Source organism: Paramormyrops kingsleyae, chromosome 12 (genome assembly GCF_048594095.1).
Source record: "Paramormyrops kingsleyae isolate MSU_618 chromosome 12, PKINGS_0.4, whole genome shotgun sequence".
Lineage (NCBI taxonomy): Eukaryota > Metazoa > Chordata > Actinopteri > Osteoglossiformes > Mormyridae > Paramormyrops > Paramormyrops kingsleyae.
The window spans coordinates 4110392-4132385 of NC_132808.1; the positions used below are offsets into that span (position 1 = coordinate 4110392).

The following is a 21994-nucleotide window of genomic DNA, read 5'->3' on the forward strand; positions in this document are numbered from 1 at the left end:
CCCGAGCGCCGCCCTCTGCCTGCCGGACACACACTGGCTGTTCCGCCCTTAAATCAAAGGCTCCATATTTGAACAGCAGTGGACAGCTGTGTAATCTGCAGCCACACGCAGGTACTACCCCACGGTGGGATGGATTAAGACACTTCTGGAAGCTTCCAAAGTATCACTCAGTCCTCCCCATACAGCTCCCCCCATTGCCTTCCCTCACTGTGCTTAAATTGGGGGGATTTTGGGAGAGAATGGACAGGACTTCAGGCTCTGCTGTGTCCAGTCATGCCCACCGGGCGCAGCGGCACACCACATGGGATGAGGAGTGCATGTGCCGGTCGTGCGAGTCTTTATCTTGGCCCCTAGGCCGCTTGTCATGACCCCCGGCGAGTGACACTGCAGTGGATCTCCCGTTAAACGCACCTGACGAGCGTCGGGCTCGCTATCCAAAGGGCCCGGGCCGCTTAAAAACACAGCCAGCTGTGACCTACCACATCTGTGCCTGTCAGGAAAAAGCCCAGGGTCGCCTTCTGGAAGCATCCAGAGTCCCCGTCATCATGTAGTATTGAACTGGTGACACAGAATCACCTTCATCATAGACTTGCGCTTCATTCTTCTTTGTGTTGCAGTATGAGTGACGCGAGATATGTCTGCAATCATATAGCCTCTCATGAAACTGTGCTCTTTCCTCAGCTAGAAGATCACTTTAATCCAGTGTTTCTTGTTCCCAGGGTGGCTGTAGAGCATGGCTGCAAACTCCAGTCCTGGAGAGCGAATCTGCAGCACAGTTTGCAGACTCCCTTACTCAAACACTCCTGATTCAGTTCACCAGCTAATTGCCAACTTTAGTAGGTGAGTTTTAGCAGGGAAATCTGCAAACTGTGTCACAGACTGGCCCTCCAGGACTGGAATTCGGCAATCCTGTTGTAAAATAAACCAAATGCAATGCGCACTGAGAATCATGGTTATCCTTCCTGAAAAACCAACTAATAATAATAATAATATTTCATTGTAAAATAACCTTGTAAGGCATCACTTACTACTAGAACTAATACTAGATTAAATAATGAGGACAGGCTCGCTGGCTTTTCTTAGAGCTTTGGTAGCATTTGCCTGTTTTACGGATTATGAGGCTTAAACCAAACAAAACAAAACAACCTTCCCTTTCTGCTGCAGTGTGTCAGTCGGGGAGGGGGAGGAGGGTGTCATAAGTCGTTCTTATCTCCGACACGATCGGACGCTGTGTCAGCTGGGTGGCATCCCAGAGCCACTGAGGCAGGCTGGATGGCTAGCCCCCCATCTTCTTAGCTCCCCCCGCCCCACGACCTGATCACTTGCATGGCAGCTGAGAGGCCCAGCTCTCCATCCCAGCGAGGAAAGGAGAGGTGACTCCTAACCCTGGTGAGCCCTGACTCTGTGGTGACCCTGACTCTGTGGTGACCCTTGACTCTGTGGTGACCCTTGACTCTGTGGTGAGCCCTGACCCTGTGGTGACCCTTGACTCTGTGGTGAGCCCTGACCCTGTGGTGACCCTTGACTCTGTGGTGAGCCCTGACTCTGTGGTGACCCTTGACTCTGTGGTGAGCCCTGACCCTGTGGTGACCCTTGACTCTGTGGTGAGCCCTGACTCTGTGGTGACCCATGACTCTGTGGTGACTCCTGACTCTGTGGTGACCCTTGACTCTGTGGTGAGCCCTGACCCTGTGGTGACCCTTGACTCTGTGGTGATCCCTGACCCTGTGGTGACCCTTGACTCTGTGATGAGTCCTGACTCTGTGGTGACCCTTGACTCTGTGGTGAGCCTGACTCTGTGGTGACCCTCATCAGGCCGCACTCCCTGTGCCCCCCGTGCTCGGCATTGGTATGCTGGGTGTGCCCCACGTGTCATCTGCTGCTGAGAGCGATCGAACACTAATATAGACACATTGTCCTCGGCACTCTGGTCCCGGTGCTGTGGTCCCATTACAGACAGATGCTACTCCCTAATATAACGGTGAAGATAGTCGTCTAAATGAGTTTATTAAAGCTACCGCATGCCGAATGTGAGTGTAAGCCATCAGTACTTATGACTTCATTTTCTTTACTCTAATGGGAAGTAGATTCATATTTTTTTTAGTTCCGTGTGTCTTTCGGTTTTTTTTTTCTACAAAATGGAAAAATGATGGAAAAAAATCATAAAGCTTTATTATGTAAATATTACTCCTTTCCACTAAGTTTTCCTGCTGAGTTCGAATAATTGCGGAAATCGGCCTCGGTGTGATGGAGATTCACATGCAGTTTTCAGGATCAGGATCAGGCCACTCGTTAGTAATCATCTTTCTCTATGGCCCAAATAGTGCTGATATCCACAAATGCCAGCAAATATTTGGCTTCTGGGGCATGATAGTAATGTTCAGGATATCTGGGGTTATGGGGCCCCATCTGGACAGATCTGTTATGGTTCCGTCATTTCACAAGACGAGCCAGAGGCCTGGCTGGAAAGTGGCAGGTGCCGGTGTGCTTGATGCCTCGGGTACCGCTGGCGCGGAGCATGCCCTCCCTGCCGGGTGCCGGTGTGCTTGATGCCTGGGGTACCGCTGGCGCGGAGCATGCCCTCGCTGCCGGGTGCCGGTGTGCTTCATGTCCCGGGTACCGCTGGCGCGGAGCATGCCCTCCCTGCCGGGTGCCGGTGTGCTTGATGCCTCGGGTACCGCTGGCGCGGAGCATGCCCTCCCTGCCGGGTGCCGGTGTGCTTCATGCCTGGGGTACCGCTGGCGCGGAGCATGCCCCCGCTGCCGGGTGCCGGTGTGCTTCATGCCTGGGGTACCGCTGGCGCGGAGCATGCCCTCGCTGCCGGGTGCCGGTGTGCTTGATGCCTGGGGTACCGCTGGCGCGGAGCATGCCCTCGCTGCCGGGTGCCGGTGTGCTTCATGCCTCGGGTACCGCTGGCGCGGAGCATGCCCTCGCTGCCGGGTGCCGGTGTGCTTCATGCCTCGGGTACCGCTGGCGCGGAGCATGCCCTCCCTGCCGGGTGCCGGTGTGCTTCATGCCTGGGGTACCGCTGGCGCGGAGCATGCCCTCGCTGCCGGGTGCCGGTGTGCTTCATGCCTCGGGTACCGCTGGCGCGGAGCATGCCCTCGCTGCCGGGTGCCGGTGTGCTTGATGCCTCGGGTACCGCTGGCGCGGAGCATGCCCTCGCTGCCGGGTGCCGGTGTGCTACATGCCTGGGGTACCGCTGGCGCGGAGCATGCCCTCGCTGCCGGGTGCCGGTGTGCTTGATGCCTCGGGTACCGCTGGCGCGGAGCATGCCCTCGCTGCCGGGTGCCGGTGTGCTTGATGCCTCGGGTACCGCTGGCGCGGAGCATGCCCTCGCTGCCGGGTGCCGGTGTGCTACATGCCTGGGGTACCGCTGGCGCGGAGCATGCCCTCGCTGCCGGGTGCCGGTGTGCTTCATGCCTCGGGTACCGCTGGCGCGGAGCATGCCCTCGCTGCCGGGTGCCGGTGTGCTTCATGCCTCGGGTACCGCTGGCGCGGAGCATGCCCTCGCTGCCGGGTGCCGGTGTGCTACATGCCTCGGGTACCGCTGGCCCGGAGCATGCCCTCGCTGCCGGCATGACATTCGTTTATTTGTTTCAGTGTTCAGATTCAAAGCATGTGAAACACCTCACGACTTGCTGGTGTAATGACATTTAGAAGAACGACTTTAATAGAGGAATGTGATCTAAATGTTAATCCCTTTTCACCCAAGAGGTCTTGGAGAAAGTAGCTGCCCCCCAGAACACTGGGGTCTCTTTGAACTTGCAAGTTGCTTCCAAATTGCCTGGTGTTCAGGGAAGGAACTTTATAATCCAGGCATCTGGTAGTTTAGGGACAAATTACATCCTAGTGGTCAGGTTTTAGTGCAGCGCTAGGCCTCATTCTCACAGCCTGTGCTGTTTTTATCTAATCAACCTCGTTCAGTCTGTACAAAAACATGTATCTGTCCATCTGATAAATCTGTGAACTGAAAGAGATCATGTGACAGAGGAGTAAAGCTGGATGTGAAGCGTGAGTGAGTGTGCACAGTCGTGTTTTTGGACATTGCTCTGAGTGTGTGTTAGTGCTCACAGTATAGCTATCAAGTCAACTTAGACTGTCGGGGCACTGGTACACTTTGGAGGGCATGTCAATGTGTCTTCCCTCAATTGGGCTTTGTGGGCACCGAGACACGTTACTGTATGTATTTCTATGAGTTGTGTCCCATAAGAGTCATTACCAATAAGATCAACTATGTCTGCACACACACAGGTCATATGGCTGAAGGCCTGTGTATTTGGTGACTACTTCAGCAAATATAGGTACTGCATTAGTTATATACAATGTAGACTTTATATGCTGGTTCATTTTCCTTAAGCCAGGGTCCAGGTTTTGTTAGAACTTGGCATCAGTATTTTCGTTTCTACAGGACATTACCATGTCATTTATTATTTTACTGGTCTGCCTACTTTTCTTGTTATATATCGGTTTAGCCAAGCTTTCCCAATGAGAGCAGGTCATAATGGCATGTCACAGTTATGCATCCTTCGTGAAATTGACAGGCTGTGTGGAACGACAGCTTATGCAAACTGTTCATTGCTGGCCTGATATGCCAGTATACACAGCAACTGAACACGTAATAATGATTCCTCTCACCATTGACTCTTATGGGCTGTGTTAACTCACCCAGATCAATGACCTGTTTTATCACTCTTTTGACATTTGCCCACATGTAATTAACTTCTAGGACCTTCTTTTGATGAAGCAACTCCCCCCCCATCTATGACAAACAGACCTCCACCTATAGACTGAATGATTCTTTAAGTTTATTTACAGGACGTACTTTAGAACCAGCAGCCATTACAACATTGTCTTTCTGCATGTTCCTGTTTGCTTGAATGAGTTCTACATTCCCATAAAATGGGTTAATTTCAACATTATAGTTTAATTTGACAGGCTGGTATATGTCTGTATGTTACTTTAACATATGAACAGTTTGAATAAATCCATCCAAAATGTGAAAGGGACACATTCTTCCATTAAGCACATGGTGCACTTGAAATAAACTCTGGGAAAGAAGACGGCTTCCGTTACAGTATGATTATCTCACAAATGCATTACCTGGGGGACTTTTCCTTAAATAAGAAAGGCAGAGTTTAAGGGTTGAAATCCAATTAGGCTTCGTTAGTCCATGCTAAAAATAGCAACGGCAAAGTCAAGAAACTGTTAGTCAGCCTTGCAGATATCTTCAAACGTAAATATAATGAATAATGTTAAAAACGTACCCCTTGGTATCACACTGAGATGAGCTGATAGCAGGCTCTGTGTTTGCTTGAAAGGCTGTCTCTGCTTGCGTGTTGGGTAGAGGTTGCATTTAACTGGCTTGATGTGCACACGGATCTGCTGTGGCTACTCCAGATAATTGTTTCCATAAAGCTTTGAATATCATAGGTCAAGGTTTATTGAAGGTGAATGCATTCAGCACAAATTGAGTTATCCTATAAATACTTCATTCGTTATGCGCGTGCAGTGTGGGCATCTTATAGTAGTGCTAATTGGATTAGCCCCACATTCTCCTACCCTTTTGAATTTTAAGGCTGTTTTGAAGACAGTTGTCACAAGGACCATCATTATCGTCAGTTATTAATTCACAATGCAGTACCAGTAAACAAGTTATTTGATAAACCTCCTGATGTGTGTTTGTAAAAACTGAATCATATGGACATATGACTGTTAAAAGCATCATAAAGGCTATATAAGGTTCCTTTACTAGATGACTGTGGATCCCACCCATGGAGATTAGTGCCAGCCTTGAACATACTGATCTTTTGAAGACTCAGGGGTTCTTCTCTCTTTTTATTATTTCCTTGGCATGTTTTACTTAATGGCAATGTGCTATCAGACAGAAGGGCCACTTCCCTTCACAGCTGCCATATTCCATCCATCCATCCACTCAGTCATCCTGGCCTGAGTTGGGGGTGGAGGATGGGGGGTGGGATGCTGGAACCTATCCCAGGTGACATCGGGCATAATACTGACGTATACTCTGTACATGAGTGAGATTATCTTAGCTGCATGTTCTTGGACTGCAGGAGGAACTGGGAGCAGGAACCTTGACTGGGGAGAACATGCAAATTCCACACACACAGACTGGAGGGGGATTCAAGCCCCAGCTCTGGAGGTGCAGTAGTGGAACCCTCTAAGCCACAATGCTACCTTCCTATTGGCCAGAGTATGTTTCTGCTTGAATCCCCAGCTAAGTAACAAATCAGATTTAGCAGAGAGTCTGCATGTTCTTCTCGCATCTCACAGTTTTCCTCCTACAGTACAAAGACTTGCAGTTAGTTAACTAACTGCATTTCTGAAATCTCCATAGTATGTGCATGTTATTGCCCTGTGATGGACTGCAGTCATGTCCAGGGTGTCCCCCAGCCCTGTGCCCCGTGATAGACTGGCATCCTCTCCAGAGTGTCCCCCAGCCCTGTGCCCCGTGATAGACTGGCATCCTCTCCAGAGTGTCCCCCAGCCCTGTGCCCTGTGATAGACTGGCATCCTCTCCAGGGTGTCCCCCAGCCCTGTACCCTGTGACAGACTGGCATCCTGTCCAGGGCGTCCCTCAGGCCTGTGCCTTGCGTTGCCTCAGATAGGCTTCAGGCCTTCATGTAGACCTTGACCTGACCAATAAAGCTTCAGTAATTTAGAAGTCTGTGGGCACAAAGGCCTTTCACAGTGGATTTCTCAGAACCTGTGCTTAGAAGTAGAGCTTATGTGATTTCATTGGAGGACGCGTGATCTCTTAATCACAGATCTCTAACTCCTACTGGAAAGAAAGCAAGCAGTTTATCGGAGGCCAAAGGCTGGTCTGGTTTGAGCATTTTGATGTGTAGGCTTCACACAGAAATTTCCATTGGCTCTTTTATTATAAGGTTTATGGGGATATTGTCTCCATGTGTTTGCATGCTCCATTGCAGGCCCTCGTAGCCCTATAGGTCTATAATAGGATTGTCTATAGTGTATAGCATATGTTCTCCTCCACTGAAGATACTGTGCGACCTGTCAGCTGAGGCCACAGCTCCGCTCTCTGACAGGAAGGACGGGCAGGCCTGGTTAGGGCAGCCAGTGCAGCACTCTGAGGATGATCCACCGTGAACAGATGGGATCAGTCCATGATACAGCCCTCAGGTCATCAGCTGATGACAGCTCGGGAGTTGGGGTCTATTCAGAATGGGTCATGTGATGGTTGGCAGAGCGCATACGTTCAGAATGGAACGTGACGAGACTCCAGCAGGCACCGGGCAGATCTTTCCCTGATAAATATGCACATTAATTTCAGGAGATAAGGAGGTGGCTTTATCTAAAATCGTAAACCCCAAAATGGACTGAGACTTTCCCTCTTTGTCATCTATACCTCTCTTTCTGTTACTTCACGGTGAATATTTTTTTAATCATATTTTTGATCAATGATAGATTATTAAACATGCATTTGTACTACTGATGTTGTTATTCTCTGTAGTAGTCATGATTAAAGTATTAACAGTAATCATGACTGTTGTTCCAAAAATTCAGTGTACATTTTTTTATATCTGAAATGAATATACAAATTCTGGGAAAGATCCACAGTAAACCTACAAACAATGATTATATTTTATCCTTTTTTTACAGGAGAAAAAGACCAATAAAAGTAAGCCATCATTAAGATTAATTTTCTACTTAACCAAGAGTGGCATGTTGGATGGGCCTTGCTCACCTCACTTGCTTGTTTTTAAAGTTTCATTCCTCATACCTGGTAATTAACCAACCAGTGTTAACATAAACAATTGATGGTCTGCGCTAACACATCAGGCTTTGGGCTGAATCAGACATGTGGGAAAGAGCATCCAGCTTAATCCTGTTTTGCCCCTATTTAAAACACTGCCTTCAAGTCTAAAGCCTGATTATAACTATATAAATTTAAAGTGAAATACATTTCCATTCAAGAATTGAATGTCCCCTTAAGTTTAAGCTAGAAGAACACTGAGTACGAACTAGAACAAATCTTACTTTTGTTTGTAGTAGTAGTAGAAGTAGTAGTAGTAGTAGTAGTAATAGTAGTAATAGTAGTCATATTGTTTTTGTTGTTTTTGAATGTCTTGTGAATATAGTCTTTGGTTGTTGAAAGACTCGCATTTTCAGCTTTGATTCCCAACCCTCAACTCAAAGCCTTCGGGTCACATTCTATATTTCTTTTTCCGTTCCAACACCAGCGTGTCGATTCAGCTAACAAACAAATCATCGTATCCCTGACTAGGTGAATCGGCCATGCTGGGGGAATGTGCGACGTGCAATACTGTGTGGCCTTTGAGTATATGATTGGGAACACCTGGTCTGGATTGGTTAGACTATTTTAAATATGTATCAGGTAGTGCCTGTTTAAGATCTTATGTTATATATAAAAAAAAACACATTTAAGCTGAAAAGGCAGTTTCATATTCCAGATTTCATTAGCCTAATTGTACCTCACTCTCTTTTATCCGCTACATTTGTTCGAAGGTATGTTAATGACGCAGCTAATTGGCCAGTGTGCTTGTTAATTCGTACACTGATAGCACTTACCATCATCCAGTGACATTTTACACCATTTAGGGTTTAGGAAAAGACAACATATATTTATTTAAACACATCTTGCCCCCACTTTTTAAGCATGCTATTCTTTTAATTGGAAATCACTTCCTTTTAAGTATGTGTGTTACTTGTTTTTTCTTAGTTTTTGGTGGTTTTATGTTTCTACATGCTATCTGTGATGGACATGAAACAAAGACGAGTATCAGAAAATGGCCTTCGTATAACAACTGAATCTCTGAACAGTTTTATTGATCCCATTTGAAAATATATTTAAAAAAATGTTTTTCAGATGCAAACGCCTGGGATGGTTCAGCAGGTTTCTATTAAGTGACGTTTCTTGGATTTCTGTTCAGCTGCATATATAAACATTGTTTAATGTTTTCTGATACCCACCTTATATTCATGTGACGTAATTATATCAGTAACCATATTGTCAGTAATTATTGTGAAGGTGGGCCGTTAGCTAATGATGGGTGTGTCTCGTCCCCGCAGACTCGCGGCCGCTGCCCGACGTAGCCATGACCGGCAAGTGCACGCGAGAATGTGACGAGTTTGGACACTCTGACTCCTGCTGGATGCCCGTGCGGACGTCGCCAGAGAGGCGCCAGAAGAACACCCAACCAAAGCTATCCACCTTCGTGCCCGGCGCTGCTGAGCAAGGCAGCCAGGAGACCCTCCCCAACGGGGATCCCCCACACCTGGTCGGCGACCGGAACCGCAACCTGCTCAACAAGAAGATGTCCTCATCCTCCTATGAGACCTTCAGCACGGCCAGCTTCGGGAAGAACGAGGACAGCCACCCGGAAGACATTCCTCTGGCCCAGGCGGGAGAGTATAAGCCGGCTTCCTGCGGGACGCTGACCCGGCGGGAGGTCTACCTGTGAGTCTCCTCCGACTGACCGGGCTCAGAGGAACACTGGTCGAAGAAAAACCCAAACCCAGTGGATATAAACGAGCTGATCATCAAAAAAATACAAGTACAAATCCAACCTGCAACTTGTGGGAAGGGGGAAGAGGAGGGGGAGGTTAGTGACGAACGCGGAAGCTTGACATGCGGGAGCAGTGCCGGCGAGTCGGGCTCTGGGACGTTTGGCTGCCTGATTATTACATTGTATAATGTAGAATTCATTTTCATAACCTGCATGCATAATCTCCCCTTATGGACTGTACTGTATAAATGGAGTTTGTTAACTAGTCTAATGGACACTAGGAACAGGAACGGGGCACGCGACACGGTGCAGGACGCAAGTAGAGCCTAAAAGGACGTTTGTCACGCAGTGCCCCTCGCCTGCTCTGATGCAAGTGTCACGTCAGTATGCAAATCCAATCAGATCATCCGATCTGAACACCCCCACCATCCCCCCGTGAGTAAAGATGGGATGGCTTGTGAAAGAAAAGAGTAAAGTGAGCAGCATGACATACTCATCCATGCGATTACCACATCTAATATGAACATTTTAAGACTGAGCTTTAACATCCCGCCCTGGGGATTGGACAGTGGTCATCATAACTCGCACCTTGCATCACATGAGATTACCAATGTCAGATCTGGACCTGCTGAAACCCATAAATGTTCACTTGTCATCTTAAAAGGATCACAACTTGTGGCACACAAGATAGCACTCAGACATACACTGAAAGATGTCTGTGCGTGTGTGTATCCCTCTCAAACCTCTCTCTCTCTCTTTATCTCTCTCTCTCTCTCCTTCCAAAACACCTGCAGAAACAAGCGTGGGACACAGTGATAGCCATAAAAGTTTTACAGGCATTTGGAGTTTTGCTCACTCATTCGATTAGCAGAGTTGAGGGGCCTATTGGAAGACACACGTTATTGAGCCATAATATATATTTGTGAAATTATGAGCCACTCAATCAACGGCCATAAGTGAAAACTAGGCAGAAGGTGACGTGGTTCAATGATTTTCAGTGATCACAGATAAGTTAATCAGTTCAGTCAGTTTTAGATAGCAATCTTCATGTTTAAAATGCAGTTATGTTCAGCAGTCTGTGTCAGTTTACTTTTCACTGGGGGAGAAAAGTGGAGAGGGATAAACGCTGGCACATGCACACCACTGCAGCTGTCGCATCGCATACCCAAAACTCATCTTCTAGCCAGAAAGCGGAAGCGCCGCAGGGAGTTGTGAAGCCAGCACGGGGTATACAGGAACACAACGTGCATCTCGCATTAAGTCAAATTGGTATCATAGATAAACCAAAGTATTGGGAATAACAAACTGGCATGAAGGTATGAAAAAAAGAAAAAAAAACATTTCTCTGGTAAGTTTTAGACAAAACAAAATAGCTTTTGGTAGTATGTTGCTTTAAATACATGCGTATTTGTCAATGTATAGTCATAGTATAGGTTGATTGAATCGTGGGAACGAGGCGCACCGCGGCGTCTTCTCCGTTTTAAACACCCTTCAGTAATCCTGAGGTTTTGTGTCCGTTTTTCCGCTGAGTGTTGTCACACCCAAACGAGACATTTTGTGGAGGAGACTGAGCAAAACATCAGGATAAAATAACGAAAAAAAAAAATCTCAGATGCAACGGACCCTTTTTTGTATGTTAGATAATCTTTTGTTGAAGAACTGCTTTTTTGCAGTTTCCATTCTGTAGTCTGTAAGTACTACTTGTTGTCAAGAGAAGTGCTTCTATGCTTATAAATTGTATACATACATAAATATGTACTTTTTATTGCACGTTTAAAGGGGATTTACTTCACTTACTGCGAAGGAAAAAACTTTTAAAAAATAAAAAAAAAAATCTAAAACAAACAAAGGAAAAAAAAAATCCTGTGAACACGGAGGTCCATCTTGTTGCTTGCTTTTGTTATATCTAAACAAACATTAGCCGTGTAGTATAACTTAGTATCTCAGTATGAAGAGGATGAAATATACCCGGGACTCGTCGATTCATGTTTTATTTATTCCTTCATTCGTTCCTTTATACCAGATTTCATTTCCCTCTTTTCTGATCCCCATTCCGTAAAACGTCCATTACAGTTATGGCAATGATGTGCATAAAATTACCTTTTACCTGTGGAAGTATCACTTGTTCATACATCAAAACGAGCTGCGACTTTATACTGGCATGGCATTTACCGAAGTTGATTTGTATGTTTTTAATACGTAATGATAATGATGATGGTCATAAATCTGATCATCGTTATTACTGTATTTTATTTTTATTTTTTTTCCTGGTGCCACTTTGTATATTTAGAGTGCTTCTGTACAAATATAGAGTGAATGCAACATAAGCAATTGTGCCTTTTTATACCTATCGGTATGATTCATTGTGGGTTGGATATGGTATCGAACATTGGATGCTTTGTAAAAACTACAAAAGGTCTCTAAATGTAAATCAAACACTTAGTGGCGACCCATGAAATTGGTGGTATGTGTGATATTCGGCATGGGTGGGGTCGAGTTGGATATGGATGGTGGGGGCATTAACCACGCCCGGATCTTGCGCTCTTTACGCATTTGGTTTGTTCGCACGAGCGCACGGCGCTTTCAGATTAATGCCCATGTGGAGACCTTTCAAAGACATTTATACGTCGACATGTGACTGGCCCCCAATAGCTAATCTGTAAAGTAAACATGACTGATTGAAAATGGGCGCTGGCTGAATGCACACTTAAGGAAGTGAAAGAATCCTTCCAGTCATATAGCCTGATCAGTTCAGCTTGGGCCATTGAACAGATCCATTCAAGGCCAGGCTGTGTGCTCTTTAACTCCCCTTAATCCATTTATTTATTTATGTATTTATTTATTCTGTATTTATTTATTTATAAAACATGGAGACATCACAAGATCTGCATGTTCCCTCATTGAACAGGAAACAGACAAAGTAGCAAGGTCTCGACTTTATGAAGCTATACAAATTGTACGCCAAAAGTATCCCCGCTATGATGACAGATTGCTGTAATGTAGATATGCACCTTGGTAGTAGACATGCCGCAAAAGGTCTGTCTATGTGTCTTTTATAAAAACAGAATAACAAAACAACAACAAATTATTATTATTAGTATTATTATTGTTATTACTACTATCCCCACATAACTTTAGTATAATACAATTTACTTTCATCTTGCCTGAGTGTATGTTCAGCCAGTTCCCTATCAAATCTTTAAGCATTCACAATCAGTGTACCAAGACCTTTGTATTATTAATCATAAACTATTTGTCCTGCAACATGGATGTTGATATCAAATCGAGGAACAATTTATCATCGTTTATTATAAGTCACTATGCACGCAGCTAAGCTGAACATGGCTAAATGTATTGAACGCAAGTCCACTTCTATTTATGAAATATTTTACATAATTTAATTTGCTTTTGTACAGGATTCTGTAAATAAATTGCTTGTCATTTTTGTCGCTGCAAAATTAAAATATAACATGTTAAAACTGAACTGTTTAAGCAGTTTATTTTAGCTTCTTTAGAGTGTTTATTAATCTCTGTGTATAAATACATAGTGTTACCATACCTCCAGAATCCAGGATGGCTAATTACATTGATATTTGATCTTCTGGCAAGAAGATGTATATTTTTGGTAGGATGGGTGGATTTTTGAGGATCGGTTGCTGAATTCCTAAACAACTGGCTTTCTAGCTGAGAAAGAAGACCCCTTGGGCAGTTAGGCTGGGTTTTGGTTATGGACAGGACCTTCTAAACGAAAGCTCAGAGATCTTAGAGAACCCTTAAGTAAAGCTACGATACCAGTGCTGAAAGACGTGCCAGCTTTAAATGTATAAACCATAAAAAAGTAAAATCTAAATATGTCATTTAATTAGGAGCTTTGATAAAACTAATGTTCATCTCAGATTAGAGGCTTGTCCCACTTCTCTGCAGTTTGGACATCAGCCACAGAGATGACATTAGCCATTTCATTACGCACAATAAAGGTAGCCTGAGTGCGATGTGAACTACAAACTGCAAGTTAGCTTTACATCATGTCTGTGATTGAAGCCGGCAAAAATCAAAATTGCCATCAAGACGGTTATAAAGAGGGAATCTGTGAAGCTTTCTAGCCTTTAACTTGTGCTATATCTTGGTAATTTGTGTCCCAGCTGACCCAAATGCCCCTCGTTCCAGACATGGAAAGTGGAGCCAGTAGAAGCTCTGGAGGGCTGAGAGTGTGCCCAACCTTCCTCACACAACAGTCATCCAGATCACATTAACGTCACACGAGAGCGTGGCTCCCTCACACACCCCAACCTTCCTCACACAACAGTCATCCACACAACATGAACTTCAACAAAGATTTACTTCTCTGGAACTTCAGGCAAATCTTAACACATACTAAAGTGCTTCCCTTTTATTCTTAAAGCAGTTCTTTTTTCCTTGTTATTAATAAAGTCATTTATGTTTGCAAATGAAAAAAACTTTCATTAGCCTCAATTACCCTTCTGACCTATATGTGCTTCTTAATGGCCCTTAAAGCAAACATTTGGTGCATTACTTACACATGAATGATACCATTTTTCATTAGATTAATATTATGCTAATTATTCCCAATATCCGACACTACAGTGGAGAGGAGCATTCATTCATTGCTATTCAGTAAGACTAATGGCACTCCAGTTTGTTGTCATTGAAAAACCATTGTCCGTCAAGAGGACCTATTTCATATTCTCTCTACGCTGGATTTTTCAGCTGTGTATATGTATCTGCAAATAGCTGTGGGTATCACTGTCATTGTATGGTATCACGTCGGCACATCTTACCCCAACAATGTCATCCTGGGCCCCTGTTCAGGTGACCGTACCTCGGCCACAGTGTGTGGACACCCTCTTCATCGACCCCAGGTCACTAGGAAGCTCATTGCGGAAATTTAGTGTTCTTGTCTTGGCAATATCTTAAGCAGAGCTGATTTTGAGAATAAAATGTAATTGCCACTTGAACATATGTTTACAAGGCTTTGCGGACCTGCACTATCACATTTCGACATATTCAGGCAACAGCTAAACTGCAGTCACTGCCTCAGCAAAGCAAAGTCTACTAGTGCCTTTAATCCTCAGACGAAAAGGGAGGCTGATTTCCGGGGTCGTCCAATGTCTGCCATTGTACAGTGGTACCTGATAAACTTAACGGACAAGGGGAGGAAATGGCTACTTCTCCAAGTGACAGTCAGTTTTAATGCGCATTAATTCAGTCTTCCACTTTTTCCTAAAAAATGGTTTTAGCATCCCTGAACAAAAATGGAAATTTCCGCTCCATGCCAGGGGAAATTTAGAATAATAATAATTGTGAATACAATTAAACTTTAGGCAATGCATTTTGGACCACAGAAATGATAATCTTTTCAAATAAATTAAACAGTGCTGAAATATTTTACAGTTTCATAAATAATATATGAATTTACTTGTATCATGCTTGGAATTATTTGCGTAAATGTCATCTACAATTAAAATGAAGCGACACAGCATTGGAATCGAGATGGTAATGGAGAATGAAACTTTAATGTTTACATTAAGGGCTGTGAGGTCTAATACCAACCTCTGCTGTGGGCGTGCAAAGGACAACGGAAGGCTCTATGGATCCATGAAAAGAAACCAGCAGTGAACTGGTCAGACTTCCTCAGTGCTCTGACTGCACGAAGCATGGATGGGGATCTTGCCGCTTTAGACAGCAGAAAAAGCAGCAGTCGCTCCCTTTGACCCCAAGCTGCAGCTCCCGCCTTCAGAGTTTCTATGGCGGGCACAAGGCATCACTGCCCCCAGATAAATACTGCGTGCTTAAGTCTATATCACAGATGCTGGCCAATGCGGTCATATCTCCTGATGGAAGTCTGTGTGCAGTGTGGAAAAGTGAGGGGGGAAGAAAGTGTGAGAAAAAGAGATAGAGGGAGGGTTTAAAGGGCTGGGCCAGGGGTCCGAAACTCAATTTACCCAGAATCCAGTGTGAACCATGAAATCTGCCCTGAAGGCCAATGATCTTCCAGAAGCAGGCGAATTCGAAGGCCCTGCCTGTGATTTTCACACAGCTGACGGGGGCACTAACCATCAAAGCGCTTGAGAAGTGGGCGTCTTCCCACCAGGATCGAGGGGGGCTATGTCACAAGACCAGGTGTCTATCATGTCAAAAAATATATATTTTGCCCAGAAATAGTTATAGCCTGAAGTGAGGAGGAGAACTCAGCAGGCAAGTAATCAATCACTGTAAGGCACTGGGGCTGGAATGCTGCCGCATATGTAAACCTACGAGGAGGAGAAGGGAAACCAGCAGGTGCACCTGACAATAATCCTGCAGAGAGGCACTAAAATTGCCTCTGCACTGTAAGCGGAATCTTACATTTCAGTCTGTTTAAACAGACAATGCTGTCATCACATATATACCTAATAAAATATATCTCACATGCATAGACGTACAATTATTCATCACTGCCAGTGTCTGTATGCCCATCATTCCAGCTGGCAGTTGAGTGAACTTTTCATATACTTCATTGTCTCTGTAGGACAGTGTGTGTGTGTTCTTATATTGGTGAGCTTCCCTGTGCGTGTGGGAGTGTGCTTACATGGATATAATTGTGCCAAAAATTTGTTTGTTGTCAGATTTCATATGTTCATGAGTTTCACCTGAGTGGAATTTGGAAAATATTTCACATTATATTAACTGTACTTATAATAATAAATGTATATGTGTGCACGTGTGTGTGTGTATGTGTGCATGTTTGCGCAACTGTGTTTGCGAGTGTAAAAACAAATTGGCTGCTAATGACTGTGCGGGGCTGCAGTGTGAGCGTGCTCCCCCTAGGGGCACCCGGCTGGTCGTGTCCTGAGAGACACCCATCACTGCCTACAAGCCATCTGGGGGCTGCAAGAGCCAATCAGCTGCAGGAGACCTGTGTGGCTGCTTGAGGAGGAGTGTGAACAAGGGGCCCAGCAGCACATGCTCACTGAGCCTCTGGGCATCAGTGGGAACTGAGCAGTAATACAATTTTAACTTTTAATGCTTAACAGGATATAAGGTCAATATCCAGTCAGCAAGGCCTGACACGTGCTATTTTGAAAAAGTCCAATAATTCATTAATGAATCACACACTGCAGCAAAAATTAGCGTGTATGATAGTTTGTTAGTGTATCACTAATGAGAATATCCAGAAGCTTCTTTCTCCAGAGCCACGGGAGGCAGCAGGAATAATGTCTTTCTTGACTTTTGGCCTTCGGCTTTTTAATAGTGGAAGAGGAGGATGCAGAAGGCTGTTAGCAGTAGTACAGCACAACATCTCACGAAAAAAGAAGAAAGTGGAGACGAGGGCCTGAAATGTTCAAACCTCCAGTCTAGTTATGCAGTTTGCAGAGTTCCCCAGTTTAGCGCAGGAGCCAACAGTACAAGTTTATCACCGACACAAATGGATAAGGTGCAGAAACACATCAAAGCATAAACTGCCAGCCAGAACTCACAGACAGTCAAGATCCAGTAACTGCTTGATTTCTCATTTTCCTCTGGGTTTGATGCCACACAGGGTGCAGATTCTTTTACCCACCAAGCACACTGACATTCTATTCAAGTCTCTGGAAATGTTTAAGTGATCAGAAACTTCAAATGAGCTGATGATAAGGGAAATAACTATGACTGGCTTGAAGGACACTTCAAAATGTCCCATTATTTTAGGCAGGAAAAGCAAGAAATAATTGGCCATTTTGGAATGAAATTATATAGTTTATGGGTGATTAAGTTGTTATTAAGGTACAATATTTTTTAAGCTGATCAGCTTTAGCAAAAGCACGATGACAAAGGGTTGCTATGGGATTTTCTTGGGTGGTGTTGCCAATGGCAGTTAGGCAGGAACGCCTCTGTGAAGAAGCTTTCTAGAGGCTTGGAGATCGCAGTTAGAGGGACACTGCCAACATCACAGAGCATTCTTCATGTTTCAGAATACCCTCTTACCTAGAGACTTCACACCTGGGGCCTTGTCATATGAGGCCATTTGTTACACAAATGTTAACCAGGCAACAAAGCGCTTTGGTGGGGAAGTAAACAGCGCCATCTTCAGCTCTGGGGGACCTCATTTATTCAGCTCAGCCGGGACCTTATTGAGTTTAGTACCTCCTGTTGATTATAAGTGTAGCTTTTTTCCTAACACCATCATGTGTTACATGCTTAATGCAGAATCCATAATGATATGGTGTAAATCTCATAAGGCATTTCTCCAGGTGGCTGGTATTATCCATAAGTATCAAGAATGCAAATGTGTACAGTATATGAAGCCATGGAGACAAGACTCTAAATAAATGCTCGGCCTTGCTGGTGACACACACACACACACACACACACATGAAAGGTGGTCAGGTATGATATTTTTTTTTACACATACTGTTTCAGGCCAGCCTTTAGCTGCGGCAGAGAAAATACGGCCCAGTTCAGTGCCCCCTTAAAAACCACGAGCCCCCTGCAAATGCATTCCCCCTTTCTGTGATCTTGTTATGCGTGGCACAATTCAGTCTTTTCGCTCCAATTGAGCTGTGTGAGCATTATGGCAAGGAACTATTCTTTTGGGAGAAAGAATGGAGGAGCAGTATGCCAGCACCCCCCCCCCCCTCCAACTCCTTCGCCCCCATCTCCAGACACCCCCCTCTTGTCTCCCCCAAATGTCTTGACTTGCGTTTATAAACCAACTTTGAGCTAAGCCAGAGGAATTCAGATTCAAACTGAATAGCTTTGTTGCCAAATAAAGTAAAACTTAGACCCTGAGGAAACCATTCAGACTCTCCTTACCCATGATGCAATTTTTCCGCTTGAAATGTTTCACTTGTGTGACTTTAAATGGCTAATTCCAGCCATTGTGTAGAAAACTAAATCCTTTGTTATGCTAAGATGTTGCTGATTTATGGATAGAATGAGAATATGGAAAATGTCCCCTTATTCTTTAAATGTGGAAATATAAATAATTTACACTTGCTGTGTTAAACACTCGTGTCCAGTGTACCTACCTGGAAATGTAAACCTGCAGCATGACTGCAAAATAAAAACATCACGCATGATAAACCTACCTCCAGTTACGTAATGCTAAGCTGCTGGAATCACTGGAAGGGGAGTTTCTGACTTGGCCCGCATAGCATGCAGATTTAAGACTTTGTTTCAGTGAAAAACAGCTTTAGACCCCATGAAATGTATCTGAACTGATAGAAAAGTAGGACAAGGGAAAGAAAATAGGAAACAATTCAATTTCAGTGCTAGTGCTGCCCTGCAATCCGTTTGAGCGAAGCCAAAGTGTTCCTCTGCCAGTCAACATTTAGTTCACACTTAGCAGAAGAAAAGGAACACAGAGAGCTGCTTTGGAACAGAGGCTGCCTACCCTCAAGACTCTGGTGGGGGGGCGGCCCAGCCATGTTCCTGTATCCAGTGGTAGCCTGTTCCCACCCACAGGGCTACGTCTCAAGTTGGCTGCCTGCATTAGATCCGAGAACAGGCCTGTCCGGCCATGTTTCTCTAACCAAATGAACTCTGACCCGTTCCCACCCACAGGATTCCATGTTTTCAGTGCCCATCTGGGTACCCCAATATTAAATAAAAGTGCAACAAAGGACTAACTATGTGAGAAGAATGTTCAATATGGCTGGCCGTGCTCTGAAATGAGCCCTCACTTTTTTCCTGATGCAGAAATATTATTAAGGTTTAATTAGATAAACAGCACCCAGAAGGCATCTTTTTGAGTTCTGGGGAATAAACTAGAACAATTATTTATTATTAAGTTACTGATTTGTCTGCATGTGAAACTATGATCCCTCCTCATGCCAAGTCAGTGAACTTTAATTAAAATGCCCTGCATCCTCAGCAATGGTCCGCAGATCCTCAGCAGGATTTGAGCCAAAGCCAAGCTGGTGTAGCTTCACCTCTGTTTCCGTGCAGACCGGACTGCTGCTGGGGATTCTGCAGAAAGGCGTGGCAGCTGCTTCCTGCAAGTTATCCACAAACAAATGAGGAGCATCTGAGCAAATCTGCAAGGTCCTGCAGACAAATGTGTACAGAACATGTGATTACGGGCTGCTGGGGGTAAATACAGCTTACACTGCATTTGATGTCAGCAAAACTGATTCTATGGGTAGAAATATTCGATTTGTATATTTAAGTTTACAGTAAAACACGGGTTTGATGTCAATATAATTTCAAGAATTCAGAGCTATACAAAGACCCCGCAGACTTGCCACAGACTGTGCTCTCCTTTGTCTGCGCTCCTGAAGGAGATGGTTAGTTACTTTTATGGTGCCTAAGCTCATCCATCCATTTTCAATAATCGTTTATCCAATCAGTGTCGCACGGTAAACTCATACAGTATGGGAGACATTGAATATGATGCTAATCCACTATAAGATGCACACACACAGACACACACACACAAACACACACACACACAGGTTTGTAATTATATCTTTGTGGGGACTCTCCATTCATTTCTATGGGGAAAACTCTAATGCCAACATAACAACTTTAAACCCTAAAAAACAAAAACAGGTTTTTGTTACAATGTGGGGATATTTGGTCTCAAAAATGTAATATAAACCTAATCTGCACATACACACACATACCCTCTATTCCATATGAATGATGCTTACGGTGTCATCTGACCGGCACTTAAACTGATAAGACCCACATCAGTATGGCGAGAACATGCAGACTCCATGCAGACCCCATGCAGACGCCATGCAGACCCCATGAAGACGCCATGCAGACCCCAAGCAGACTCCATGCAGACCCCATGCAGACCCCAAGCAGACTCCATGCAGACCCGGAGGTGTGAAAGTACATGGCCATGAGACACTTTTACTGACCCAGACTTTATTCCATTCATGGGGCAATTGGATGAGCAGTTAAGCTCAGTTAATTCATTAGAGTATGTGCCTACGGTAATTGCTAAGGATTTCAGGGACATTTGGACAGAACACATGACTGTGGTCATAGAGGTCCAGCAGCCTTGACCCTTGGCCTAGTTCACGCATTCTTTTGTAATTACAAGCACTCCCTTCCTTAACAAAGTACCAATTAAATGTTCTGCACATTGTGGAGGCTGGGATGGAGAATGTGTGCCCTGCTCCCATATACCATTAAAGTCATGCCTAATGAAAATGGACTGTATATGGCAGTGATAAACCTGCCATCTCATTCAAAAGGGACGTCCTTAATGTGGAAAAAACAGGAGCATAAGATGAGGAGGGGGGTGTCCCCCTGGGGTGGGCAAAGTCATGTGACAAGTCCGCTTAGTCGGCTGTGTGAAGGCACCATTAACATAAAGTAACATGAAGGTGGCCCCTCCCACACTTTGGAACTGGTTGTTAAAACAGCAGCACCTGAGCATCCATGCTGATCTCAGCCCAGGGCACCCAGATAAGTTCATCGGCTCCCTGCTGTTTTGTCTCACAGCCCCGAACCAGACTGAACTTTGATTCCTAATCTCATTCTCATCTGTAGACCTGACAGCCACCTTAATTCCCAGTATATTTCCTTGTTGCTGAAGCTGAAATGCTTGTCTCCGGTGTACATTTCTCTTCCCCGTTCTGTTAGAAAGCACAATCCCGTCCCATCTTCCCATCCTCGTGTCGCGCGGCTCAGTGTGCGATCCTGACTGAGGCATGTCTGACAAGCAGGGAAGGCCGGTGCTCTAAACCCCACCTCTGCAGCCTGCCCCTGCTGATCACTGTCAGTCCGGCACGAAGCCATTATGGTGCCCATGCGGACCCACCATGAGAGTGGGAGACGGCTCTGAAGCTGCCCTTCTTTCAGGTCGCGCTCTTGTTTATCCCGCCTGCATAATCTCCCAGTTGGCTGCATGTAAGCAAAGTGTCTGGGGAGGGGGAGGGGGGGGGGAGTCATGTTTGTAATAAGAGCACAGGGAGTCCCAGATCCCCTTTCAATCCCCAGGAGCAGACGGCCATTTACCATCCTGTTTACTTCCTGTTCCTGCTGCCTGTCCCGGGGGATTCTGAGTGCCCTGGCTCCCCCCGTGCGCCCTGGCCCCACGGGGGAGTTCTGGCTCCGTTCAGCCTTCTGCTTGGCTTCCAGGACTAAAAGTGCTGTCATGGTTAATTAGCTAACGGAACCGAAAATACTCACGTGGGCTGCATGGCTCGACAGACGGTAAACCGTGAAATTCATCATAAAAGCACACGTGCCATGAAACAAAACTTCAGTTCAGTGTTAGGTCATATACTCATTTGGGGAAACTAAGCATTAAAGTGTAAGACAGTTTGTATTTACTTCATTTGATCATCGCAAACAATCTTCTTGGGTAATGATCTCAGAACTCAATAAAAACACCTCTGCACTGCGTGCCGCTGTGGGGAACGAGCTGAGTGGCCCTCAGAGCCCCTCCTGTCATCTCTATCTCCTCTCTTGTTGGTCCAGCAGGGTCCCTGTAATGAATCAGCAGCCTATTATCCGAACCTCAGCCAGCAAGGCACTGTTGACTC

General features: G+C 45.1%; 1 protein-coding gene across 4 annotated transcripts in view; it reads left to right on the plus strand.

Annotated features, from left to right (window-relative positions):
• Nucleotides 1-12996, plus strand: part of pcdh7b (protocadherin 7b) — a 97625-nt gene extending 84629 nt beyond the window's left edge. For 2 of the 4 annotated variants that reach the window (XM_072718517.1, XM_072718518.1), the window contains exon 3: nucleotides 9076-12996. In XM_072718517.1, coding sequence (XP_072574618.1) covers nucleotides 9076-9467 — 392 coding nt within the window. In that variant the 3' untranslated portion in view covers nucleotides 9468-12996. Of the gene's footprint in view, nucleotides 1-7644; nucleotides 7664-9075 lie in introns of all 4 variants that reach the window. The other 2 variants (XM_072718519.1, XM_072718520.1) reach the window with 2 other exon arrangements.
• Nucleotides 12997-21994: the final 8998 nt, after the last annotated feature.